General features: G+C 44.1%; 1 protein-coding gene across 1 annotated transcript; it reads left to right on the top strand.

The window, feature by feature from the left end:
* Positions 1-1,048: 1,048 nt before the first annotated feature.
* On the top strand, positions 1,049-21,082 carry LOC144168257 (uncharacterized). The gene is made up of 5 exons (XM_077697276.1): positions 1,049-1,118; positions 9,265-9,520; positions 14,085-14,143; positions 20,376-20,429; positions 21,029-21,082. Exons 2-5 carry the CDS (start codon positions 9,328-9,330, stop codon positions 21,080-21,082), a joined length of 360 nt encoding a protein of 119 aa, XP_077553402.1. The 5' UTR covers positions 1,049-1,118; positions 9,265-9,327.
* The last annotated feature ends 338 nt before the right edge of the window (positions 21,083-21,420 follow it).

Below are 21,420 nucleotides of genomic sequence, written 5' to 3'. Positions count from 1 at the left end.
CTTAGGCGAGAACTGCTATGTGCTGCTGGGGTTTGTGTTTGGGAGACTAAATTTTCCGACCAACTGGGGGCCAGCATACTCGCTGTAGACACATTGAAATGTGTACTCGTCAATGGTTGCGTGCCTAATATAGTACTTTTTGTGCGTTACTTGAAAGTGCTGTGTAAAAAGTGGTGCCATCTATCCTTTTTCCTAGTGCATCAGCTTACCTGTAATGAGTGGTGCAGCTGTAGGCTTGCTTTCAAGGTATTGTCTTTTTAAAAAGACGTTGTTTGGGAGCTGACCCCTGTTCACTTATTTAGGTTCGCTTTAAACCTGTGGCATGCCAGCTGGAACAGGTTTTGTTTCCATTTATTTAGATTTCTTTTTAATTTTTTGGGTAAACATGAAATTTTGTGGAGGAAAATTTACAGCGGCTACAGAGCGGCACTACATATCTGGCTGCAGAATTTGTGATTTCAAATACAAGACTTGGAATTGGAAGCACTGCTTGCAATCACTGATCGCTTTTTATAACCACATTGAATGCCCCTGTAACACTCTTGTATAACGAAGAGGCCGAAACATTTTCTATTATTTGAGCTCTACCCAGCTTTGAGCGCGTACAACGTTTTAGTAGTTCGATTCACTCACTTGTATAGGTGCAACACATCACCGTTTATAAAACTTAGAGACATCGCTGCAATACATACCTCTTTATCTTATCTCTTCATAGATGCGGGCAACAAAATGATCAAAGTGAACAGAAAACGAACAAAAACTGAAGTGTTGGTTTTGTGCCATTTTTCCCTTTTTACTGCAAAGACGCGTAACTGCAACTTTTAATCTTGGTGTGAGATCTAAGGAACGCCCCATTTCTCCGAATCGAAGTTGAATCCCTTAGACAAGAACTTTCTAAGAAATCGTGTTCTTTGCGGCAGGCGCCGCATTTTCTTTAGAATTGCCGTGAAACGTACAAGTGTTTTCCTTCCGAGCATCCGGTGAATACAATTCACACAGCTGTCCTATTAAGATGAATGTATCTCAGCTCAGGTTTTTGTATCCAGCCGAACTACTCGCTTTTCAGGCAGCTCTCAAAATAGGCTACGTCATTCATGCTAACGAAATAGTTTGAGCCCGTGAGTACTAATGCCTTCTTGGTAATGTAGCACCGCGATAGTGTGTAAAACGTGGCTCACGCTGCAAATGTATCACAATATATTTTTCTAGGAAATGCCCTCGATGAATCCTTTCGCGAATTTTCGGTTAAATTACTCCTGCAGGGGAAGGGAGCCCGTTAGTTGAAGAGTGCCAGTTTGAGAATGCCTTCGTAACATTTTTCACTGATCTATTTGCTCCACACTTTCACTCTGTTATTTCTAGAGGTAAAAAAATACACGTAAGGATCAATGCCAAACGGGAATCTAGAATGGTGTACTACATTATATGGGGCTGTTGGTGAAGTTCTTATAGTAACAAATTATGTCAAGCACCTTTATCGGCCTGCTTTTAACTAGGCGTGATGATGCAGATTTTCTCTGTGCTAATCTGTTGACAAAAATAATTTTTTATGACGACTTCGCCTTGACTATTCCAATTGTTATTCAACCTTTGCGATCCCAGATGATACACGTTGCGAGGAATACGAGTGCCTGGCGCTCACACACACTTCCCCCGTTATAAAACACATTGCAGTGTTGGATGATGCCAAAGTTATCCAGAATTAGGCATGACTCGATCCTTTTCCCTAGACTTTAACTTCCGGTAGCCAGGATCAGTTCAAGGAACGTGGCGCTTAGATGGTCTACAACAAACCTTACCTTTTTCAACATGAATTTAATGCTCGGACGTTTAGTGTAAGCAACACTCTGGAGCTGCTTCACGTATTTCGTATAGCAACGCGGTACATTTTATTGTGGCTACGAATTAAATAGACCAGATCTCTACTTGTTTTAGACTGGAAATGCGAAATAGGTAAATAGTAAATTTTGTGAATACAATTGGATTTACGCATCGTTTACGCCCTTTGGTGATGCTATCTGACTTATGCGATAAGCATGATTTTATTTCACAAACCCCAATTTAGTCGAGCCACCTTTGTTTTTGGAATTTAGAAGTCACGAGTAAGTAGAATAAATTTAAACGGTGCGGACACTAAAGCTCCAAAAAAGTGTCAAACGGTCGCCCGTATCCACTAGAAGCAACTGTTTGGGCCACGTCATCAGCTTTACGCTGGTAGCAGCAAGTGGTGGAAGTTTTTAAAAGACCATAGTCTTTCTTGGGCTAGTTAAACCCAGGAAATTTGGTTTGTCTGTATTTGTGTCTGTCTGTCTCTCTGTGACTCAAGTTAGCCACCCGGCTAAAGCAAAACTGAGACTGCGCATACCCGCAGAGAAATCTAAGCGTCTAATCCCCGTTTGTATGTTCATGTTAGGAAACGTTCCACTAGAGAGGTTCCGCGTTCTGCTGGGAACGTACGTGGACTAGGGCATAGAGTTTCATACTAATATATACTAGAGGGAAATCTGTCGCTGCAGTCGCGGGCCGCCGTGGGCGGCGCCATTGCCGCTAGCGACGCTCCTCGCCTACTTGGCTTAGCTAGCCATATGGCTTCTGTTTAGTCTTGAAGCCAAAATCAACAAAAAAGGGTAAAGGTTTTTCTTTTGTTCGTAGTGCATAAAGCTGCTACATATTCGCTTCCAAATTAATCTTTTTGGACGTTCCAAATTTTTTATAACAAAACAAATTTTATGAAACTTCTGCAATAATATTGTTGCTTTTTGCAGCCAGAGCCAACTTTTCAGCTTGTTCTTGAGCCATGCCAAGGACAAGTGGAACGTGCCTGCCAGGAACATGACGCGGAACGCTCGCTGAAGCGCGGCGCCCCTAGACAGTGGCGCCAGATTTTGCTGTAGTATATATTAGTATGAAACTCTATGAGCTAGGGCGACGCGGTTCTATAAACGCTGGAGTAGGGCACCTCGATTCACGCGCATCTCCGCCGTACGGCAGCGCTGGCATAAAAGCACCCGGCCTGGAGCAGTACAACGCGGTAAATTTAAATTGACTTGAGCAAACCTTTGGCGTGATTACCTTGGGAGGAGGGCGACAGAAGAGGAAAAACTTGAGAGGTTAGCGGGAAAGCAAAGGGAGGCATTTGCTTGGTAAATGCCTCGCTTGTCGACAAAGACTATCGTCTTTCGTGTACATTTGCAACGAAAGGAGCAGATACGCGGCCGATTTTTTTTTCTCAGTCAAATAAACGTCCATGTATGCGGGCGTCAAGCAATCTGAGCTACTTTAACCTCTGGAAACAGTAATTTGCGCCCTTCAGCCGGAAGCGCCGACAGCGGGTTCTTCTTATCGTTTCTGCTTTTTGTCGTTGCTTTGATCTGACGTCGTCCTTTTGACGGTCTAAGAGTTTTTATTTCTCTTTACAAAAAATAATTCACTGTGCACCGAAGAACGCCATACGCCGTTCCTTTTTTTCATTCTTGTGCTCTGATATCGCCTCTCCCCTGCGCTGTTTACGGTCCAGTATTTTTTATGCGGTATGGTAAAATTTAATCACATGTGCGGGCGTCCGCGCAGGCAAGCGTACGTCTTGCTGTAATTAAACACGACTGTTTTTTAGGGCTACTTTTTGATCTGTATGTCTCTCGTTCTGTCTGTTCGTCCCTGAATTCCAAAAGTGAAAGTATTTTTGAAGGATACCTTTCTATAGCCAAAGTACTTCTAAACAACTAAATCAGGTGGTTGATCGGCCAGATTTAGGGGAAGTCTCCAAGGTGGAGTAAGTTTCAGCGAAGGAAAGTGTGACATCCACCTAAATGAAGCCATACGGCTACAAAGGAAAGCTATACAGCTTCATCAGAAACTTCGCAGTTGAAGAAACTTCTAAGTTGATGGATCGACTGCTCCGGATACGCGGTGGCCCCGGGTTCGAATCCTGGACCAGGACGAATTTTTCTTCAACTGCGAAGATTCTGAGGAAGCTGTATAGCTTTCCTTTGTAGCTGTATGGCTTCATTTAGGTGGATGTCAAAATTTCCTTCGCCGAAACCTACTCCACCTTGGAGACTTCGCCTAAATCTGGTCGATTAACACCTGTCCTTCACTTCCAGTTGTTGATCAATTCGCTCTCGCGCTACCAACGACTAGCCTTTTGGTTAGCTCACTTGGTAGAGCGACTGCTCCGGTGAAGCGGTGGTCCCGGGTTCGAATGCTGGACCAGGCCGAATTTTTTATTCAACTGCGAAATTTCTGAGGAACCTGTATAGCTTTCCTTTGCAGCCGTATGGCTTGATATACGTGGATGTCAAACTTTCCATCGCTAAATCGGGTGTTTATGTCTATAGTTGTCAACACAAAGAAAATATAAGGTACGTGTGAGATAAGACATCAATACATTAGTGATATTTTCATTGTTCTTTTCAACAAAAACAATGGCTGCATGGTTTTTGGGATAGAAAATAACACATACGCCTTCAAAAAAAAACTTTTTCCGCCTCAAGACGCAAAAGGCGATTGCAGCGCTTTCTCCTGGCAATGTTCGATGTTCTAAAGTAACAAAAGGTTCCAGCAGATGGAGCGAGCTGTGTGACGCTGCAAAAAGTAAATATGCTTGAGCAAACGGCCACTGATGATATCGTCGAAGAACCAAAACAGGAGTGTAAAAGCGTGAGAAATGGGCGCCAAAAAGAAAAGAGGGATTTCATTTAAGGTGCAGGGGCGAGAGGATGGTCTTTCGGCGACATTTGGAGTGAAGTGTGCAGATAAGCTGCGAATTTGGTTCATTTGATAGCGGTTATATTTGTTGCGCGTTTTTTACCAAGTTTTTTATTGGATTTCTCGAAAACATATCTACCGTGCGGTAATGAAGCCGACAACGCCAATATTCTCGCACGCGAACTTTCGCGCTGCCTGAAATATTGCGAAGGTTCTTTTGCTCCGAAACCATAAGGACTCCTCGCTTCGCACGATGGTAAGTAGTTCAGCAAATTCAGCAAATTTGCTTCATGCCTATAGTTTTTTCTGCTGAATCTTTTGATAGAGGAGATGAGTTGAGAAAACTTATACAAATAAGTAATCAGAAATATGCGCTGTCCGAAAATAGTCTGCCTCGAATTAATCAGGTATGTTCCGCACATACAACTCAGCCCATATTTCGTAAGTGGAAAGACAGGTTAGAACATTTGGAATGCATGCATAACTAACGTTCCTTCCATCGACTCCATAGAAAACGCACGGCATCTGGTGTGCGCGCCAACTTGCCTGCTCTCCTTGGAACAGTCGCTTCTTCTGAAGACTGATGATAACGCCACGACTCAGACTTTCGCCGCCAAGTAAAGTTTGTTCATTCTCCCGCTCAACGCTGCTCATGACAGTTCTCCTAGAAGCTGTTTCTTGATTCCAGGCACCTCACCTCCAGGTTATGCGTGAGTGTCGTGGTTTTGTCGTCTTCGCCCCGCCGAATGGGGTTCTTTAAAATAACACCTGTTTTCCTTTAAAGATCTCCTTTTTTACATAAAGTGACTCCAGTGACTTACGAGGTATCTTCAGTGCCATCTTCTGCCAACTTCCAATCATTGCAAAACATATATTGTTCACATTGCCCGCCTCAAATGCACCGCCAAGATGCTCGGGAGGAAGCACCGAGACGGTGCTTTTCGTGGCACGGGTTACGTCACTATATGTCTCATATGTCTCATATGTCTCATATGTCACTATATGTCCATAAGCCTCAGCCGCCGGTGACTGGGACGCTAGTACAGTACATAGCTTTATACCTTGTGGACGTGTGCTCGCGCAAAGACCCGATGAAGATTGCGCTGGACACGCTGGGGTTCCAAGGAGCTGCTAGAAGTAGATGTAGAAGATGTACATGGGCGTGGTAAGACGATACTCTATTTTCTGTAAATATGTTTTGTAAATACACCTGCGCCTTCGCGTCTATCTCAGTGTTATTGTGTACACAGGCGAGACATTCTATACGTGTTATAACTGGCAGCGTGCGTCACGCATGTCACCATTCCACAGCGCGAAGAAAACAGCGCTTACTTGAAGGTATGCGTGACTGTATGACTGAGCGCGGCAGTGTTGTACATCAAAATACCTGTGGGGTTGCCCTTACGATGGCTAATTGATTGGTTTGGGAGTTAACGCCCCGACGCTGCACAAACGATGATGCGCGCCGTAGTAGATGGCTCCGGATTAACTTTGACTACCTGGGGATCTTTAACGTGTGGCCAACTCTTGAAGACATGAACGTTATCACCTTTCCCGTCCAGCAGAAAAGCGGTCGCCGCGCCCGGGAATCGAACTCACGTCCTTGGGCTCAGCACCGCAACGTCATATTCATTGAGCCACCTCGTCGGGTAACGATAGCTATTAAAACAAGCTGTAAAAAGGTGACAAAAAGAAGCAAAGTAAGATTGATTGATTGATTGATCGATTGGTTGATTGATTGATTTATTGATTGATTGATTGATTGCATGATTGATTGATTGATTGATTGATTGATTGATTGATTGATTGATTGATTGATTGATTGATTGATTGATTGATTGATTGATTGATTGATTGATTGATTGATTGATTGATTGAATGATTGATTGATTGATTTTAGGCTTTAACGCGCCGATGCAACGGAGGCGATGAGGCACGTCGTAGTAGAGAGATCGGGATTAATTTTGGCCACCTGGGGATCTTTAACGTGCGCCGAAATCTCGTACACACCGGAGCTTTCGCTTTTCCCCTCCATCAGAAAAGCGGCCTTCGCGACCGGTAATCGAAACCGCGACCTGGTGCTCAGCAGCGCAACGCCATAGCCACTGAGCCACCGCGGCGGGTAGAAGTAAAGTAAAAGCGAAGACTCAAGCAAAGCAACTGGAGCTTGATCTACTCTATGCCCAATAGCAAGAAAATGGTCGAACATATGCCGGCGAGCATTGCAAATTTGACATAAACGACTTCAAATGATGAAAGCCCGCTGCGTTCGTTGTGTGAGGTATAAATCAGGAGGAGAAGCGCATGGGGGGTGTTGGTGGGGTAGACAGGGTGTTGCTACGAGAAATGGTCTGTTAAAGGCGGATTTTTCTTAGTTTTACGTAACAGAAGACGAAAATAGGGATTGTTCCTCAAAGAAGAACCGTCTGGGTGTCTGTGTTGTGTCTGGGCCCCCCTTGCGATGCGTAAATGCCAAGGTGAACCTTAACTAATGTGCTTTATTTTCCGTTCTTACGAACATTTTTAAAGGCCAGCTACCGCGAAAAAGCTTGCGGGTTTTAATCATGTCCACAAATTATTAACTTCTGAAAGCGTTATCAAACTTGTTCTTTATCTTTTACGTGATAGAGTGAACACTGAATGAATCGCTAGGTTCTGCCCATAATGGTCATTTTTTTGCAGCTTCGGCGTTTCTGTCATAAAGAAAGAGTAGAATTAGGGAAGTGTTTCCGGGCTTCGCATGAATTCTGCCGCCATTTCTTTTGAAGCTCTGCTTAAAAATGTTTATTGTAGCGCAAGCTACACAATGCTCCCACGAGCAGTATTTGCGAGGTGACGAGTTTTGGCCTAGAGCACTAGAGGTCAAGCCAAACCCCCTTACGCAAGCGCCCGGCATTGAGCAGCGGCTTGGTAAAGGGGAGAGATTGGTGGCGCCAGACAAATTCTCGAGGAAAAAAAGACGTGAGCGGGACGTGGCGGAGGAAGGCGAGGAGGCCGCCACCGCAGCGATAAGCGCGCGCCACGAGAGTTTAGGGTCCTTCTCATTTATCTCCTGCCTGCTCACCCCCCCCCCCCCCCAAGAAAAAAGAAAAAAAAACATCATAGCTTAACAAAGCGCGATACGAAGGAAGGCCACCAGGCCACGTACGGCGTTGAACCGGGAGCGATAGAAGAAGACGAACATCCAGCTGTGGTCCCTCATACAGGGGCGAGGCTTAACTTGAACAACGCCGTGAGGCGAAAAAGACGAAAAACGCTAGAGGTGCGTAAAGCTTCACTACCTTCAAGTCTTACGCATTATTGGGCGCTTTCTTCATTTTTACACAAATAAACGGCGAGCTTCAACAACCTGAACATACGACTTTGATTTTGTGCTCCGCACAAACTTTTCTCAGACCACCATAAAATTGTGAACTGGTGTTATACGAACACTATAATGTCTTCTTGTCTCTAATGGTGTTATTTTTGGAGTGATTTAAAAAATAGTAATATTGTTTTCAACACAGCAAATTTGTAGATGCCCTTATCTTTTCATACAAATGCGTTCTTATGCGGCGCACTACCCTTTCATAAATCGTGTACGTTTAATTTCGATGCAGTTTTTGTGTGTCCCCTAACAAGGGCAAGACAAAACTTCCCTTTTACATTTTATGCTGCGTAGAACTGCCGTCTGTGTTGAACTGCTGTGCTCAAAATTGAGTTAAACCTCCGTCGGTTCTATGTTTTCACAGTTCTCCGAAAAAAAAAAAAAATTACATTTCCACAGCTCGAAGTGAAAATGCAACAAACAGTACCTAGGCTTTTCATGCTCAACGTTAGACCCGAAAAATGCCGTGGCCTTTACATTTTTTTGCGAATACGTACATTTCAATCAATCAATCAATCAATCAATCAATCAATCAATCAATCAATCAATCAATCAATCAATCAATCAAGCAATCAATCAATCAATCAAAGTTTTTTATTGTACTGTACATAAATACATCTGCATGGAAATATACAGGTGGGACCCCAGAACCCAAGAATGGGTTGTGAATGGGGTCCCTACGATAAATAAGGTGCTCTCAGTCTGATTGAGCAATTTTTAAACAAAATACGTTCTCCTGGTTAGGACAGCCGCTACAAAGGCTTGCAATGAAATCAGGTATATAACAACACGAAAAATGTACAATCATAAAACAGGAGAACGGTCATTGTTCAAATGAAAAAAAGAAAATAAATAGAAGAGTTTGGGGGAAAAGAAGAAAGAAAAAAAGGAAGAAAGATCATAATGTGAAAACAAAGATAAAAGCTGTAGCAAAAACAAAACTCTGCTTATATAAACACAACTAAAAGTCTGTACGTCAGTCAAATAACATAAACACTTGTGCTTTTAGTTGTTTTTTATACATATAGAACGATGGTGTGGAGGTGACGCTGTGTGGGAGTTTGTTCCATAAGTATGGAGCCATATACGAAAAGGAAAATAATCCATAGTTAGTTCTAGTCTCGGGTATTGCTAATTTATTCTCTTCTTGCTACTCCTCTCACCGTTTTTTTTTTCTTAATTACTAACAGGTCCTCTCCAAGGCGCAACCGTGGTCAAGAGCAGCTGCCCTGGCTGTAACAGCTTGAACAGAAATGGCGTGCTCTTCCCTGGCACTCATGTCCTGGCTGGCCGTGGCCGTGGCTCCCTCATCGGGTGTCAGCATATCAGTGCTCATGGCCGGCGGCGTTCATTCAAGCAGTGATTTCCTCGATGCAAAACACGCGGCACTTGTCAGAGAACGTCCCATGTTCGCAGTCTACGCACTGATAAACAACGTGGCCTGTGGTGAGCAAAACACTAACAGTTTCTGCGCGTTCGCGCTCACGTACCAGCTTTCCCCCTCAACTCTATTTTCACTGTTTTTCCATCAGCACGATTTATGGCAAGGAAAAAAGGTGTGTTTGTACATTGCTAAGCAAGCCATTCATAACATGCAACTATTATGACAGGAAACACGTTTTTAGGTTTTAAACCACAGCTGTCTTTATTTTGGACTATTTAACTCGTTTTATCCATAAATATGTAGGGGTGAGGGCATTCGAAAATGAAAAGGAAGAAAAGCTTTATTAAACAAGCCGTACCAAAGGTTTCTGCTACGCTACCCAAATATTTCGACCACAGAAGGAAAATTTTTCGGCTAGTTACAATTTCAATGAGCGGAATAATAAGGTATCCGCGGGGATATTTGTCGATAATTACACTCTCATCCTTGAGACACCTCCATAAAAGGGAATTGGATCAGTTAACTACTCATTCATATCATGCTCACCAGGCCGACATACAGAAGATTGGGCAAATGTAAACAATCGCTGGTTTCACCGGCTACGGCGTTAGGCCACTGTGGCCTGGAAGTCGAGTTTCAATCCATCCCGGCGGCCCTTTTTCAAACGAGGGCGACGAACGAAAGCGTAGGTGGGTCGGGTTTTCCGCGCAAACAAACAAGGCAGGAGGTCTCAGTTATTCTATAGCCTTTCACGACACCTATCTCAAGGGCCGGTGTGCAGCCGGTACGCATGAAACACTGCTTTTCCTTTCTCTTAATAAATGCCGCAGCCATTTGCGGTGCTCTTGTTCATTTTGGGCCCACTAGTTGTGCTGTTTTTGTGCTAAAAATATTGAAATTCTGATTTCAGCCTTACGTTTTTAGTTTGGGGTTTCTTTTCGACGAAGCGATAAGCCACCTTACATTGTCCCTTTATCCGGAGTATGGAACAGCCCATTCTTCGCAACATTCATTTTGTCAAACAAGAATGTGGCGTCCCCTACACAGAGTGCGTATGTAAAGCGGCAGTCGCTTGCGCAGCAGTGCGTCGTTACATAATTTGGCCGTTCACTTATGACTTACTAAGGGGGGGGGGGGGTAGCAGCCGAAAAGTGGAAGTCTGTACACTGTCTAAGGCATTGTATGGCATAACCAGACAAAATGGAAAAGCTGTTTATACAACCAAGCATACCAAGCTGTTCCAGTACGGCGGGTAACAGCGTAGCTGTCAACTTTACTATTACTTTCGATGGTGAGTCAATCACATTATATGATATGGGCTTACATTGACAGTCAGTACCTGATTACAAAACGACGGAAACAATTCCATTGTAATTTCTGCTATATGAATAAGCTATCGCTATGCTGCGCGAGTGAACGCAGACATAAATAAGCAGAACCGCAGCTGCTACCGCTATTAAAGCGACTCATGGAATCGGTTTCTGATTCATGCAAATATCTCCCAGGCTATCACGCAGGGGGCTAATATGGCTTAACTTTCAATATTCCCACTGCAGATTACCAAGCTTACTCCGAACTGCGTCACTGGGTGGTAAAAGCCAAGAAAAAAACGTTGTCAGACAATGTCGTTCTGAAGGCTTTAGAACCTACTTTATCACGGTCACAGACGAAAATAGAGCTGCGAGGGATAGAAAACACGTGGCCAGAAAACATACAGGGTGTCCATGTGGGGCACTGCAGGTGGAAGCGTGGCGCGGGATTGCAAATGTGGAGTCGACACTATTTCGGTTATGAGTTTTTCACGTATTTGACGGGTGTTTGCGAAACATATGGGATAGCGGTTATTATGAAGAGGAATTCTTGTATACGATCGAAATTCTATATTTTGTTGCGGTCCCTTCAGCTGCACCTGAAAATGACGTTCTTTACCTACAAATCCGAAGCCTTCCAAAACGGAGGTAGAGAAGTCAAAACCAACAACTGCATTCCTGTGTTCCCCATACCCCGGCTACCTAAAATACAGCACACAAACTTTCGTTATAAATAATACATTTGTCCCCAAATACTGTCACATAACTGAACAGTTTTGGAAGGTAAAACCGTGTGTCCTGTTGTTTAGTTGGCCATAAAACTAGTGTTGCATGTCGGGAAACAGGTGACGTTGAAGAAGACCATCGTTATCTGGCGCGTCCCTGCCATTTTTCCCGTATCGAGCCTGAATTTGTGTTCCACATAACCTAGCCTGTTCACAACTCAGCCCGGTCTATTCATACGCTTCCCCTACGTCGCCTGCTGGTCTTCAAAGTTCTCGCCTTGCATTTTGTCCAGGTTACCTCTTTCAAGCCCTGGCTTGGAGGATGTAGCCTGTACTCTGTTACTGCTCCCTAGAGGTCTTGTTGTCGATGTTCTGCAGTAATTACTTCGTCGCATTAGCGACAGTGGTTCTCACAGCTCCCGGTTGCTTCGTCGGCGTTTCTCTTCCCCCCTTGATCAGACTACCAGAGTGGTCAGAGTTGTTCGTGCCGATTTCTCTGGCTTCTTACTGTCGTCTGACGCGGCGGGCGCTGCGATTGAAGTAGCCTTCTCCGCTACCTCCACATCCATGACTTTGTTAATCTGATAAGCGTTAAAAGTGTTTGCCGTTCGGCTTCGGGTGTACACGCTCCTTTCTGCACGTCGATTTGGAGGGTCACTCAAGTAGAGAGGGTATTCTCTCAAGTTTTTAATGTTGGCTCACGACTAATATTAGTTATACTAACGGAGTCTGAACCTGTTTTTAAAAATATTTTACACCTACCTAAAGAAAATCGGGCAAAACTTTTCCTTGTAGCTCTCATTGCAGTATTGCTTAGAATTTTAATTGTTTTTGGTAAAAGTGATCACGAGCGTTCTCAAGGTTTCCTATCTCTCCGAAATCCTCACGCAATATGCTTTCATTTTTACAGTCGACTCACTTTCTCTCTTGAGTCGCGGCAAATTCCTGCAAAAGTTTGAGTTAGGCACTTTAATTACCATAAAGTCGTTATTATCATTCTAGAACTGATTGTAAAATTTATACTCTTCATTTCCAAGAAACGTACGGCCAGCACACTAATGAAAAAGTAAAAATACGAAATAAATGAGCGCTGATGCCTTGTTCTTTACAGAGCGCTGCACTGAAAACTCGCCAGATATCCAAGACTACAAGAAAATTAACTTACACTCACACGTCAATATGACTTCTCATATCGTTCTCATCTCACTACACGCGTATTTTATAAAGACTACCATCACAACATTGTCAACATTGTAATTGTGGTTATCCTGGATGCAGATATTAGGAAAGTTACCAGAATTCGGAGTTAGCCCTTAGGCACCAAGTTATACTGCGCGCAATTTGAGGAACGAAGTAGTCGCAGCAAACCGCGCAGATGTAAACAGGGCAGTCTCGATTATTGCAAACGGAAAAGTCCCTTTCAGGCTAGGAAACCCCAAACATTTTCGTCTGTCCATACGCCTCCTACCAGTCTAAACTAGAACTTTTATTCGGGGTAAGTAGTAGTGGGTCATTGACTTGTTGGCACAGAATGGGACACCTCTGCACCCCAGTGGATCCCAGGAGGCCACGTCCCGTCTGCATATATTAAAAATTAGCAGTCATTACACATTTGTACTTCCACGTACGTTTCTCACAAGTTACGCTGATTTTGGAGTAACCCTTGATTCACTGTTGGGGTACGTGGCCCGTTTGTGGCCACGCGAACCAAGGTGATTGGAAAACTAAGAGAAACGAAAGATAGAGAAGTTGAGGAAAATTAGAGGATGTGATGATGATGAGCAAACATTTATTATAGAGCAAAGGCGTAAGGGAAGGGGTTGTGGCCAGCCTCCTATGTCCAGGAGGCCGCGAGAGGACGCCGCCGTCGCCGCCCGGTCGACAAGTATAGCTTGATCTTCACGGTCGAAGCTGGTCAGCAACCTCTCCCACTACTCACGGGAAGGGGTGGGTGTCAGCCGGGAAGGTATAGGTGGAGGGTGCAGGCATTCAATGACAAGAGGATGTTAAGATTAGGAAATAAGGGTGAGTTAGAAAGGCGTAAGGCTGGAGAACGGCGTAAGAGAGAGCATGGGAAATAAGGAGGATATCGATTGATGGATATGAAAAATACATGCAGGAATTGAGCGTGGTAACTTGAACTGACGACAGTGAGGAGGAGGAGGAGTGGAGTGGAGTGGGAAGAGGAGGTAGAGGCCGGTGGGGACGCCCAAATGAGGGATATGAAATCGGTTCAAGAAGAAAGAGCGGAATGGTGGCTGAGAAATGGTGTACGCGGACACGAAATGATTCGAAAGAACAAAGTCAGTTGCATTCACAGGGAGAAGGATTGGAACGGCCGGACAGGGGGGGGCACGGGCACAAAGCAGCTGGGATGAAGCGGGCTGTTTTTTGACAAGAGCGGCAGAAACATTTTTGTGTCATAAGTCATTCGCTGCAAAGCCGGCGTATAGCTGGCAATGATTGTCATGTTTTGCTGCGCGTTATTAATTGCCGGGCTTTTTGATTTAATACTTGTTGTCAATAACGTTTAGAAGTTTGGTGAACGTAATCAGTACAATTTTCTTTGTTTTTATTTCCGCCTATTAAAGAAAGATGTGGTACCAGCAAGTCCTTTCTGAAACAAGCGAGAAAGTGCCTGCCAAAGAGTGTAAGTGGCATTTTCCTCCTATTGATAAAACAGATGTGGTGGATTGATTTTAATGCGTAGCGTTCTTTGCCGAGTACAGCTACACTCAAGACCGTTTAACGCCCTTCATTTCCCCAGAAATGCAGAGTTGGCGGATGCCAGACCTTCTGTGTTTATAATAGCGGAGTCCAACCGAATTTTGAAAACCGAAAAAATGATAAAAGAAACAAATATAAACAAAAACGATCTGACAAAGTTAAAAATACGCGTCCTATACAGTTCCCCGGAAAACATAATAATAAACAAAGCAGTCTGCAACACACCTTCGACATGCGTAAAAATTGCGAAGATGGATTAGCCTGTAACGCCCTCATCAATGCGGATTTAACGGGAAAAAACCTGTTCTGGTTATATTAGCGTAGATGTTGGTGGAACAGAATTTTGAAAAACCAAAAATAAGAAAATTAGAAAAAATAATTCATAAAACGTATCAAGCAAAATTCAACATATGCGCCTTATATATCTCGCCACAAAACCCAAGAATTTTCAAAAAAGGTCCGCAAAAAGAAACGCCCAAAATACGAATGAAAAATACCCAAAATGGCGAACCGCGTAAGCCCAGCATTTCCACAAAAATGCAGATTTGGCGAAAATAACACCCGCAATCGTTATATGGCGTAAATGGAGATAACTGATCGAATAGAATTTTGAAAGAGCAGAAAATAATAAAAATGTAGGTAATATTTCGTTCAGAATCGAAGCTGCAAAAAAAAAAAAAAACTTTCGGTTTTCGGTTTGAGTGGCGCTTTCAAGTATTTCAGGATTCACTTCAATATTCATGTAGCTAGGTTAAAGATTGCAGTCGATTCGTTGGCATACAATCGTCTTTCGACTACCTGGCGCCCTCTCTTCTTCGGAATTCTTGCTCCCTTCTTCCATACTCTTTTCGTCTGGGTCGATAGGCTCCGCGCTCAGATTCGCGAGTAATCACCGCGCATACCTTATTTATTTATTTATTTATTTATTTATTTATTTATTTATTTATTTATTTTATTTATTTGTTGTTTATTTACTAAGGTTCCCACATTGTCCCTACGGCATTGTAGTGGGGGTGTGACACCTGAATTAACACGAATATTCTGAAACATGACTAGCAGCAAGAAGATCAGATTACAGCTGCACAAACAATGGAAACAGGTACAAGTCATGTTGTACTTGTAGGCACGAGCAGCCACAGCTCAGAGGAAAACATTTCATAAGCAGAGGAAGCAACGGTGTCGGGCAGGGCATTCCTATCTATAATACTTTTTTGACAAATATGCTTCCAGTGCGGATGTGCCCTAGGAATATTCACCACATTTTGTATTGCCCATGGGCGCTATAAATATTCACCCCATTTTTCTGTTATCCCTCCGTCTGTATATATGCGTGGGGTGCTGGAAGTACTGATATTAGTCCGTTGGTACCTCCTCTCATACAATCAACTTGAAAACTAAACACGGGGCTTTAGTGTTGTGTGATGCAGACCATTTTAAAATTTTAACGATAACATCACAACTATGCGAGTTAGTAACAAAGCACACACCAGGATTTTGAATTGCCTGAAATTTATTCACAAAAATTTTAATGTTCTGGTTCCAAACCAAGCCGCAATACTCAAGAATTGAGCGTGCGCGTGGCGCCCACTGCGTTTCTGGGAGCTTGGAGTGTTCGCCCCTAACAAATGTGTACCTCACCCAAAGATGGGCGCCGCAAGACAAATAGCGGTCGAAGAATTTTCATCTCCGACATCGTCTCAATCAAACCTGCGTGCGAGTTTGAGGAGTCCTGGCATGTAGTCAAAAGGTATACGACGTGGAGTGGTTAAGCGTCCTTGGAGTTCTTAATGTTCTCGTGCAGCTGAGCTATTTCACGTATGTTTTTATAAAAAAATAATAAGCAAAACTTCACCTCGTTTACATGATATCGTGATTCTCAATGCTTGTTCAAAATTTTCTAAATTCCAATTTTGCTTGCGTGCAAGCATGAACCATTATGAACTGTTACGAACCATTATTTTTTCGTTCTTGAGCTAAACCGTAACGGAACTTTTACTGATTGAACGAAACAGGAACCAAAACAAGAAACAAACGGTTCGTTCCGGCACTCTGTATGAGTCTTATACATCTCCCACGAAAACCAAAAAATAAACAAAAAACTCCGTAAATGAACATCGGAAATACGTATAAAATAGCATGAGTTTACCACCTCGGCAGTACGCCTTGCTCCTGGGGAAAAATTTATAATGAACGAAGTGAAGGTACTTCGTCGCTATAATTGTATATACTTCCATAATTGGCGAAAATAAACCAGAAGCAACTTAAAAAGAATAAAATAATCTAACATCTTTCGCTACTCATAGCCATGTTTCGGTTATAAATTAAAAAAAGTGGGCTACGAGCACATACAGAGGAAGGAAGACAAATAACGCGCAACTCACAACTGAGGACTGCTGGCATGTAGTGACTTGTGCATTGTTTGCTGGCATTAGCTACTGTTTGCCTTCCTTACTGTCGGTGTCCAGTAAGCGTGATTTTCGTAGTAATTTATAATGCACCAAATAGCCAAACAGCACATTTTACCCATGCTTGGCTCTAAACAGCTAACACTTTAGTCAAGACGCATAAGAACGCTGCGCATTAGTAAGCATCTCTCTGAATTTTGGCAGATTTTACTCCGTAGATGTACCCGAAATGTCTGAAAATTACAATTCCGACAAAATGGCAAACTTAACCTCTATGATTTCGGACTTCTCATAAAACTACGAATTTTCAGTTACAACACAGTTTAAATAACTATAGGAAAGATAGGCCAGTTATGCAAAGAAATGGTTGCGTACTATGAATTGTTAATTATCACTCTCTTGCGACGGCGGCTTCCGTTCGAGTCCTAGAGACGGCGGCGTCCACTCGCGCGTAGTGAGACAACGTTTTTTGCATGAGTCTTATCATTCCTTTTGCTCTTTTACCTGCTCTGCTCTCGATTCGGTGCTTTGTTTGCCGGCAATTGATTAAAGTCTTGTTTTTGGCGATTGTGAGTATGGCCCTACCCCTGGTCTCTAGAGCAACGCCGAGCGTTCGTACTCGCCTGTTCTCTGTGAGGACATCCGTACATATTTCTATGATTATTTTTATCTTGGCCGCGGGGCGCCATCTGTCGCTCGTCAAACCGAGCTTACAGCGGAGTAGGAACAGTGGAAATATTGAAAAGTATTTTGAAAACTTACGCGATACGACAATATATAATTTGCTTTATTTTAGTTCTTGTATGCTTATAATCTATGCCTTTCTTGATTTCTTAGGGACCAGCGTTATTACATTGCCCCCTGCTTTATTTAGGCCACGCATTGTTTGCGCCTGCATAAGTCCCGCTGGAAAACACGCCGAGGTGTCTCAATTGGTAAGGCGTTGAGCAGCTGATCCAAAGGACGCGGGTTCAATTCCCCGCCACGGCGGCCATTTTCCTGATGTGAACAGAAAAGAAAAATGCCAGTTTTTTGGGATTTCGGCGCACGTTAAAGTTCTAAAAGTGATCTGAATTCTTCCGGAGATATTCGCTACGGCGTGCCTCGTGACCCACGTGTAGCTTCGGGGCATGAATTACCGACAATTTGTTTTTTACCTTCTGCTGTAAACACGCTTGGGTGTGATGGCGTAAGTAGAGGACACGGCTGGCTACCGTATCTTCCGGGCATGCTACCACCGACAGGGCATAGAACAAACTTCACCGCGCAGGCGCGGCACCTGCTCAAAACGCGTGTCTTTTCCTTCGTACTCGACGTTGTGTAATTGTCCTCCTTTCCAATATTCTGTTACCATTTGGTCATATTACACACTCAGCGGAGCCCGCGAATCTTGCTGCCTCAATCGTAGCTTCCGGGTAACAGTGGTGACGTATTGCCGCGGACGCCTGATGAGCACGCTCATAGCTGACGGTAGGAGCCACGGGGAAATCTAAATATGAGCCTAATAACGCAATCGCGGTAAAAACTGGCGACAACCCCCGCTGAGGGCCTCGCGTTGCCCAGCCACCAACAACGCCACAGCTGGCGCAAGACCTGCTCAACGGAATTTCGACGCGACTCTAGGAACGACGCACATGCAAATTTAATGCTTGTCATAAGAAACACGACGATATCGATGCCTATGACGGTAACTACTACTAGTGCAGTGGAAAGCGACGACCGAGCATGTAAATAAACAATTCCTAACTCGTAAAAATGCGTGGTGATATGTCGTTCAAAGCTCACGTTGAACAAAATCCTGCAGCTTCGCTATGGTTCAAGCCTAGCGCGACTTAGTGCAAGCTTCGCCAGTTTTTTTTATTTATTTTTTTAATACATACTGCACACCACAGTTCGGTCCAAGCGGGAGCGCAGTGTACAATGCAGAGTACAATACCTTAACACATTCAAAGCAAAGAATGGACAATTACTCAATATCGCAAGTATGTGGTTAGGTTATTTGGTTCCAGTATGAAATAGTGTACGGGAAAAGAACGAAATTTTGAATTTGTCTGTTCTCTCGAAGTATTGATTCAGTGCGTTTGTTTGTTGGTGTCTTGTGTGTCTTGTCAATAAAGGGGCAAGATATGTGGTTGGATCAAGCGCAAGGTTGTGATGATAAAAAATACTCAGAAAATGAAGGCGGGACTTCTTTCTTCGCTCCTCAGGAGAAGTCAATAACCAGACATCAATTTGGGCAAAAAAGCAGGTGGCTGGCTCGTTGGGTGGAACTCATTGATTCAGATAACAGTAGCCGTGCGGTGAAGCTTATACTGAATCGTATTTAACCCTATGTAGGGGACACAGTAGTAGCTTGCAAGTTGATTGCACGTTATCATAAGAGCTCATGCACTTACCTGGAGAAGAGCAAGTGTGCCATGTTGCGACAAACGGGTGGCAATTGGCCAACGTTATGAAAATAAAACAGCTTTATCAGCATCCGGAGGTTGCATCAGGTGCTAAACACCGGTGCCTGCCAACTCGCCTTCAATATTGCCGTAACACTATAATTTTGTTACTTCGTCTGGAAACTGTCACAAAGCTTGTATGTTGACATAATACTGCTAACAATTGTGGTCGCGGTACTTCTGCATAAGAGGTTAAAACTTTTCCAGAGCCTGTAGATCAGTTCTCCTTGATTTAAGACTGTGCCTAAAAACCAATTTTACGCAACAATTTGGAAGAACGGCTCACTGCAATACACAATTCGGTTCATGCGGCATTTCAGCTCCAGTTTCGAGAACAGGAGGCGAGTGCGCTAACCGCAGAACTAAGCCAACACCCGGGCAAGAAAGGAACAGATATTGTGTCTTTAAGCGCGCCTGTGGAAGGCGTACGCGATGCACGTGAAGGGCAGGTGCAGAGAGCTCTCCCTTTTTGAAAGATGGCGCGTGAATGGCGAGTAGTATTTCCCTCAGTACAAATCGCGCCGAAAGACGAAGTAAAAAAACTCCCACCTCCCCTCGCGCGAACCCCGGTGTAGATGCGACGCATAGGGGGTTCCCGTTGGAGCGTTGGACAGCGGAGAAACGGCGCTGGGACGATGGAGCGGAGCGGCGCAGGCACCGCGTTTTATAGCGCGCGTAACGGTGAGGGGACGCGCCGGCGCCAGTGCGTCTGCCGCGGCTATGACGCAACACAATCCACTTTAATCCAATCCAATCCAAATCCAAATCCAATCCAAGCCAAGTCAAGCCAAGCCAAGCCAATGCTTTCGAATCCAATCTAATGCCCCTCGCGAGAGAGTGTTTGCTATCGGAGAGGAGAAGGGGTGAGCGGCGGAGAGCGCAGCTCACGCGGCGAGGAAACGGGGTAGGGGCGGACGCCGACAACAACGCCGACGCCGGATGCAGGGACAAGGCGAGTGAATGAGATGCAGTCGCATCTAAAAAAGTGGCATTAAGGACGCCTAATATATTCTTTAGCATTTCGGCTTCATAGCTCGTAAGCAGAATTCAATTCCCAGGTACTTTTTAACTGGTAGTTATGCATTATACACTTTAAGAAGGTATTGGCGCCAACTCTACACGCTGAGCGTGAAAATGGCGAATTGACATAGGTTCCATTTGCAAGATCGTAATTAAACAAACTACTGTGCTTGTACCCCGACTTCATTAACAAAAGAAAACGCGGATGAGAATAAGCATGTCCTTCATCTGCGTCGGACATCCTCATCCTTAACACACAACATGGTATTTTATTTTCCCACAGGTCAACCTCAAAACGCCCGTGTGCATGCGTGAAGAACAGTATTTAAAGGAATACGTAAGTGTCCATTTCTATTGTGTACAGAGGTAAAAATTACGAGACTGTTGGCATAGTAAAATATCTGCTTCCTCTCAAGAGGACTCAATTCATATATAAACAAGAATAATAACATGCTGACACAATCTATTCTATAAATCTTCAGCCATCGGAAATGAAAATGCCCCAAACTGGAACTGGGGCTATGCTCACAACACCAAGGGAAACAGATGCTTCAATTGTTTCTAAGTCTGACGCGCAACTCACAAATGAAAGCAGCAGTAAGTGTAGCTCAAACGACTATGAAAACACAACCTGTAGCCCTCGTTTCAATACCAGAGTGGGGTTCATGCCAGTCGTATAATTGCAGCCAAGTGTCGCCGGCGGCAATAAAAACATTGACATTAGAGCAGCCCAAATAGATTCTGTGGTGATGAGCTCTCAACAGCGATTACGTGAATGCAGGCAGCCGGGCTAGGGCCGACTGCTTCAAGACAAATGAGGGGAAGAAGATGAGGTAAAAGCCGTAGGGGAGCCGGTAACGTTTTGTCGGTAGACATGAAAGCGCCGTCGCCTCAGAGGGATAAATGAAGCCGGCAACGTCCTCGCTGCTTCAAAAGACCGCCTCGTCCACATCGTGCATGCGCCTCTACCGGGAAGATATCGGGAAGTAGAGCCAACTAAGAGTGGGACCCCGGGCCATAGCACTTCAATTGTCTTAATCGCGCGTGAACAAGACACTAACGGGAGGTGGGGGTAGTCCTAATGTTCGAATCACTTTGCTCCTACTTCATAGTACTACCTGTCTACGCGAAGCACTCTCCCCATGCCACGACCCTCCTGCCAATTGCTGCGCTTCGTAACCCTTTTACTGTAACATCACCACCATCTTACTCAGAAAACCATGACGACAGTTTGATTGCTCTTCATTTTTATTTTATTTCAATGGGGTGCAATCGCTTTGTGCCGAAATTTTGTTCTTAACTCTGAGCGTAATACATGTGACATAAGC

Source organism: Haemaphysalis longicornis, unplaced genomic scaffold, assembly GCF_048455015.1.
Source record: "Haemaphysalis longicornis isolate Haplotype H1 unplaced genomic scaffold, Haemaphysalis longicornis Haplotype H1 scaffold_2, whole genome shotgun sequence".
NCBI classification, from domain to species: domain Eukaryota; kingdom Metazoa; phylum Arthropoda; class Arachnida; order Ixodida; family Ixodidae; genus Haemaphysalis; species Haemaphysalis longicornis.
This window is presented reverse-complemented; position numbering and strand designations above follow the sequence as displayed.

Bases quoted from the DNA above. Each gene is read 5' to 3' on its own strand.
- LOC144168257 (XM_077697276.1), top strand. From the start codon at position 9,328: ATGGCGTGCTCTTCCCTGGCACTCATGTCCTGGCTGGCCGTGGCCGTG. The intron at 9,521-14,084 runs GTGAGCAAAACA...CGCCTATTAAAG, and splicing joins GATAAACAACGTGGCCTGTG to AAAGATGTGGTACCAGCAAG. The intron at 14,144-20,375 runs GTAAGTGGCATT...ATTTTCCCACAG, and splicing joins GAAAGTGCCTGCCAAAGAGT to GTCAACCTCAAAACGCCCGT.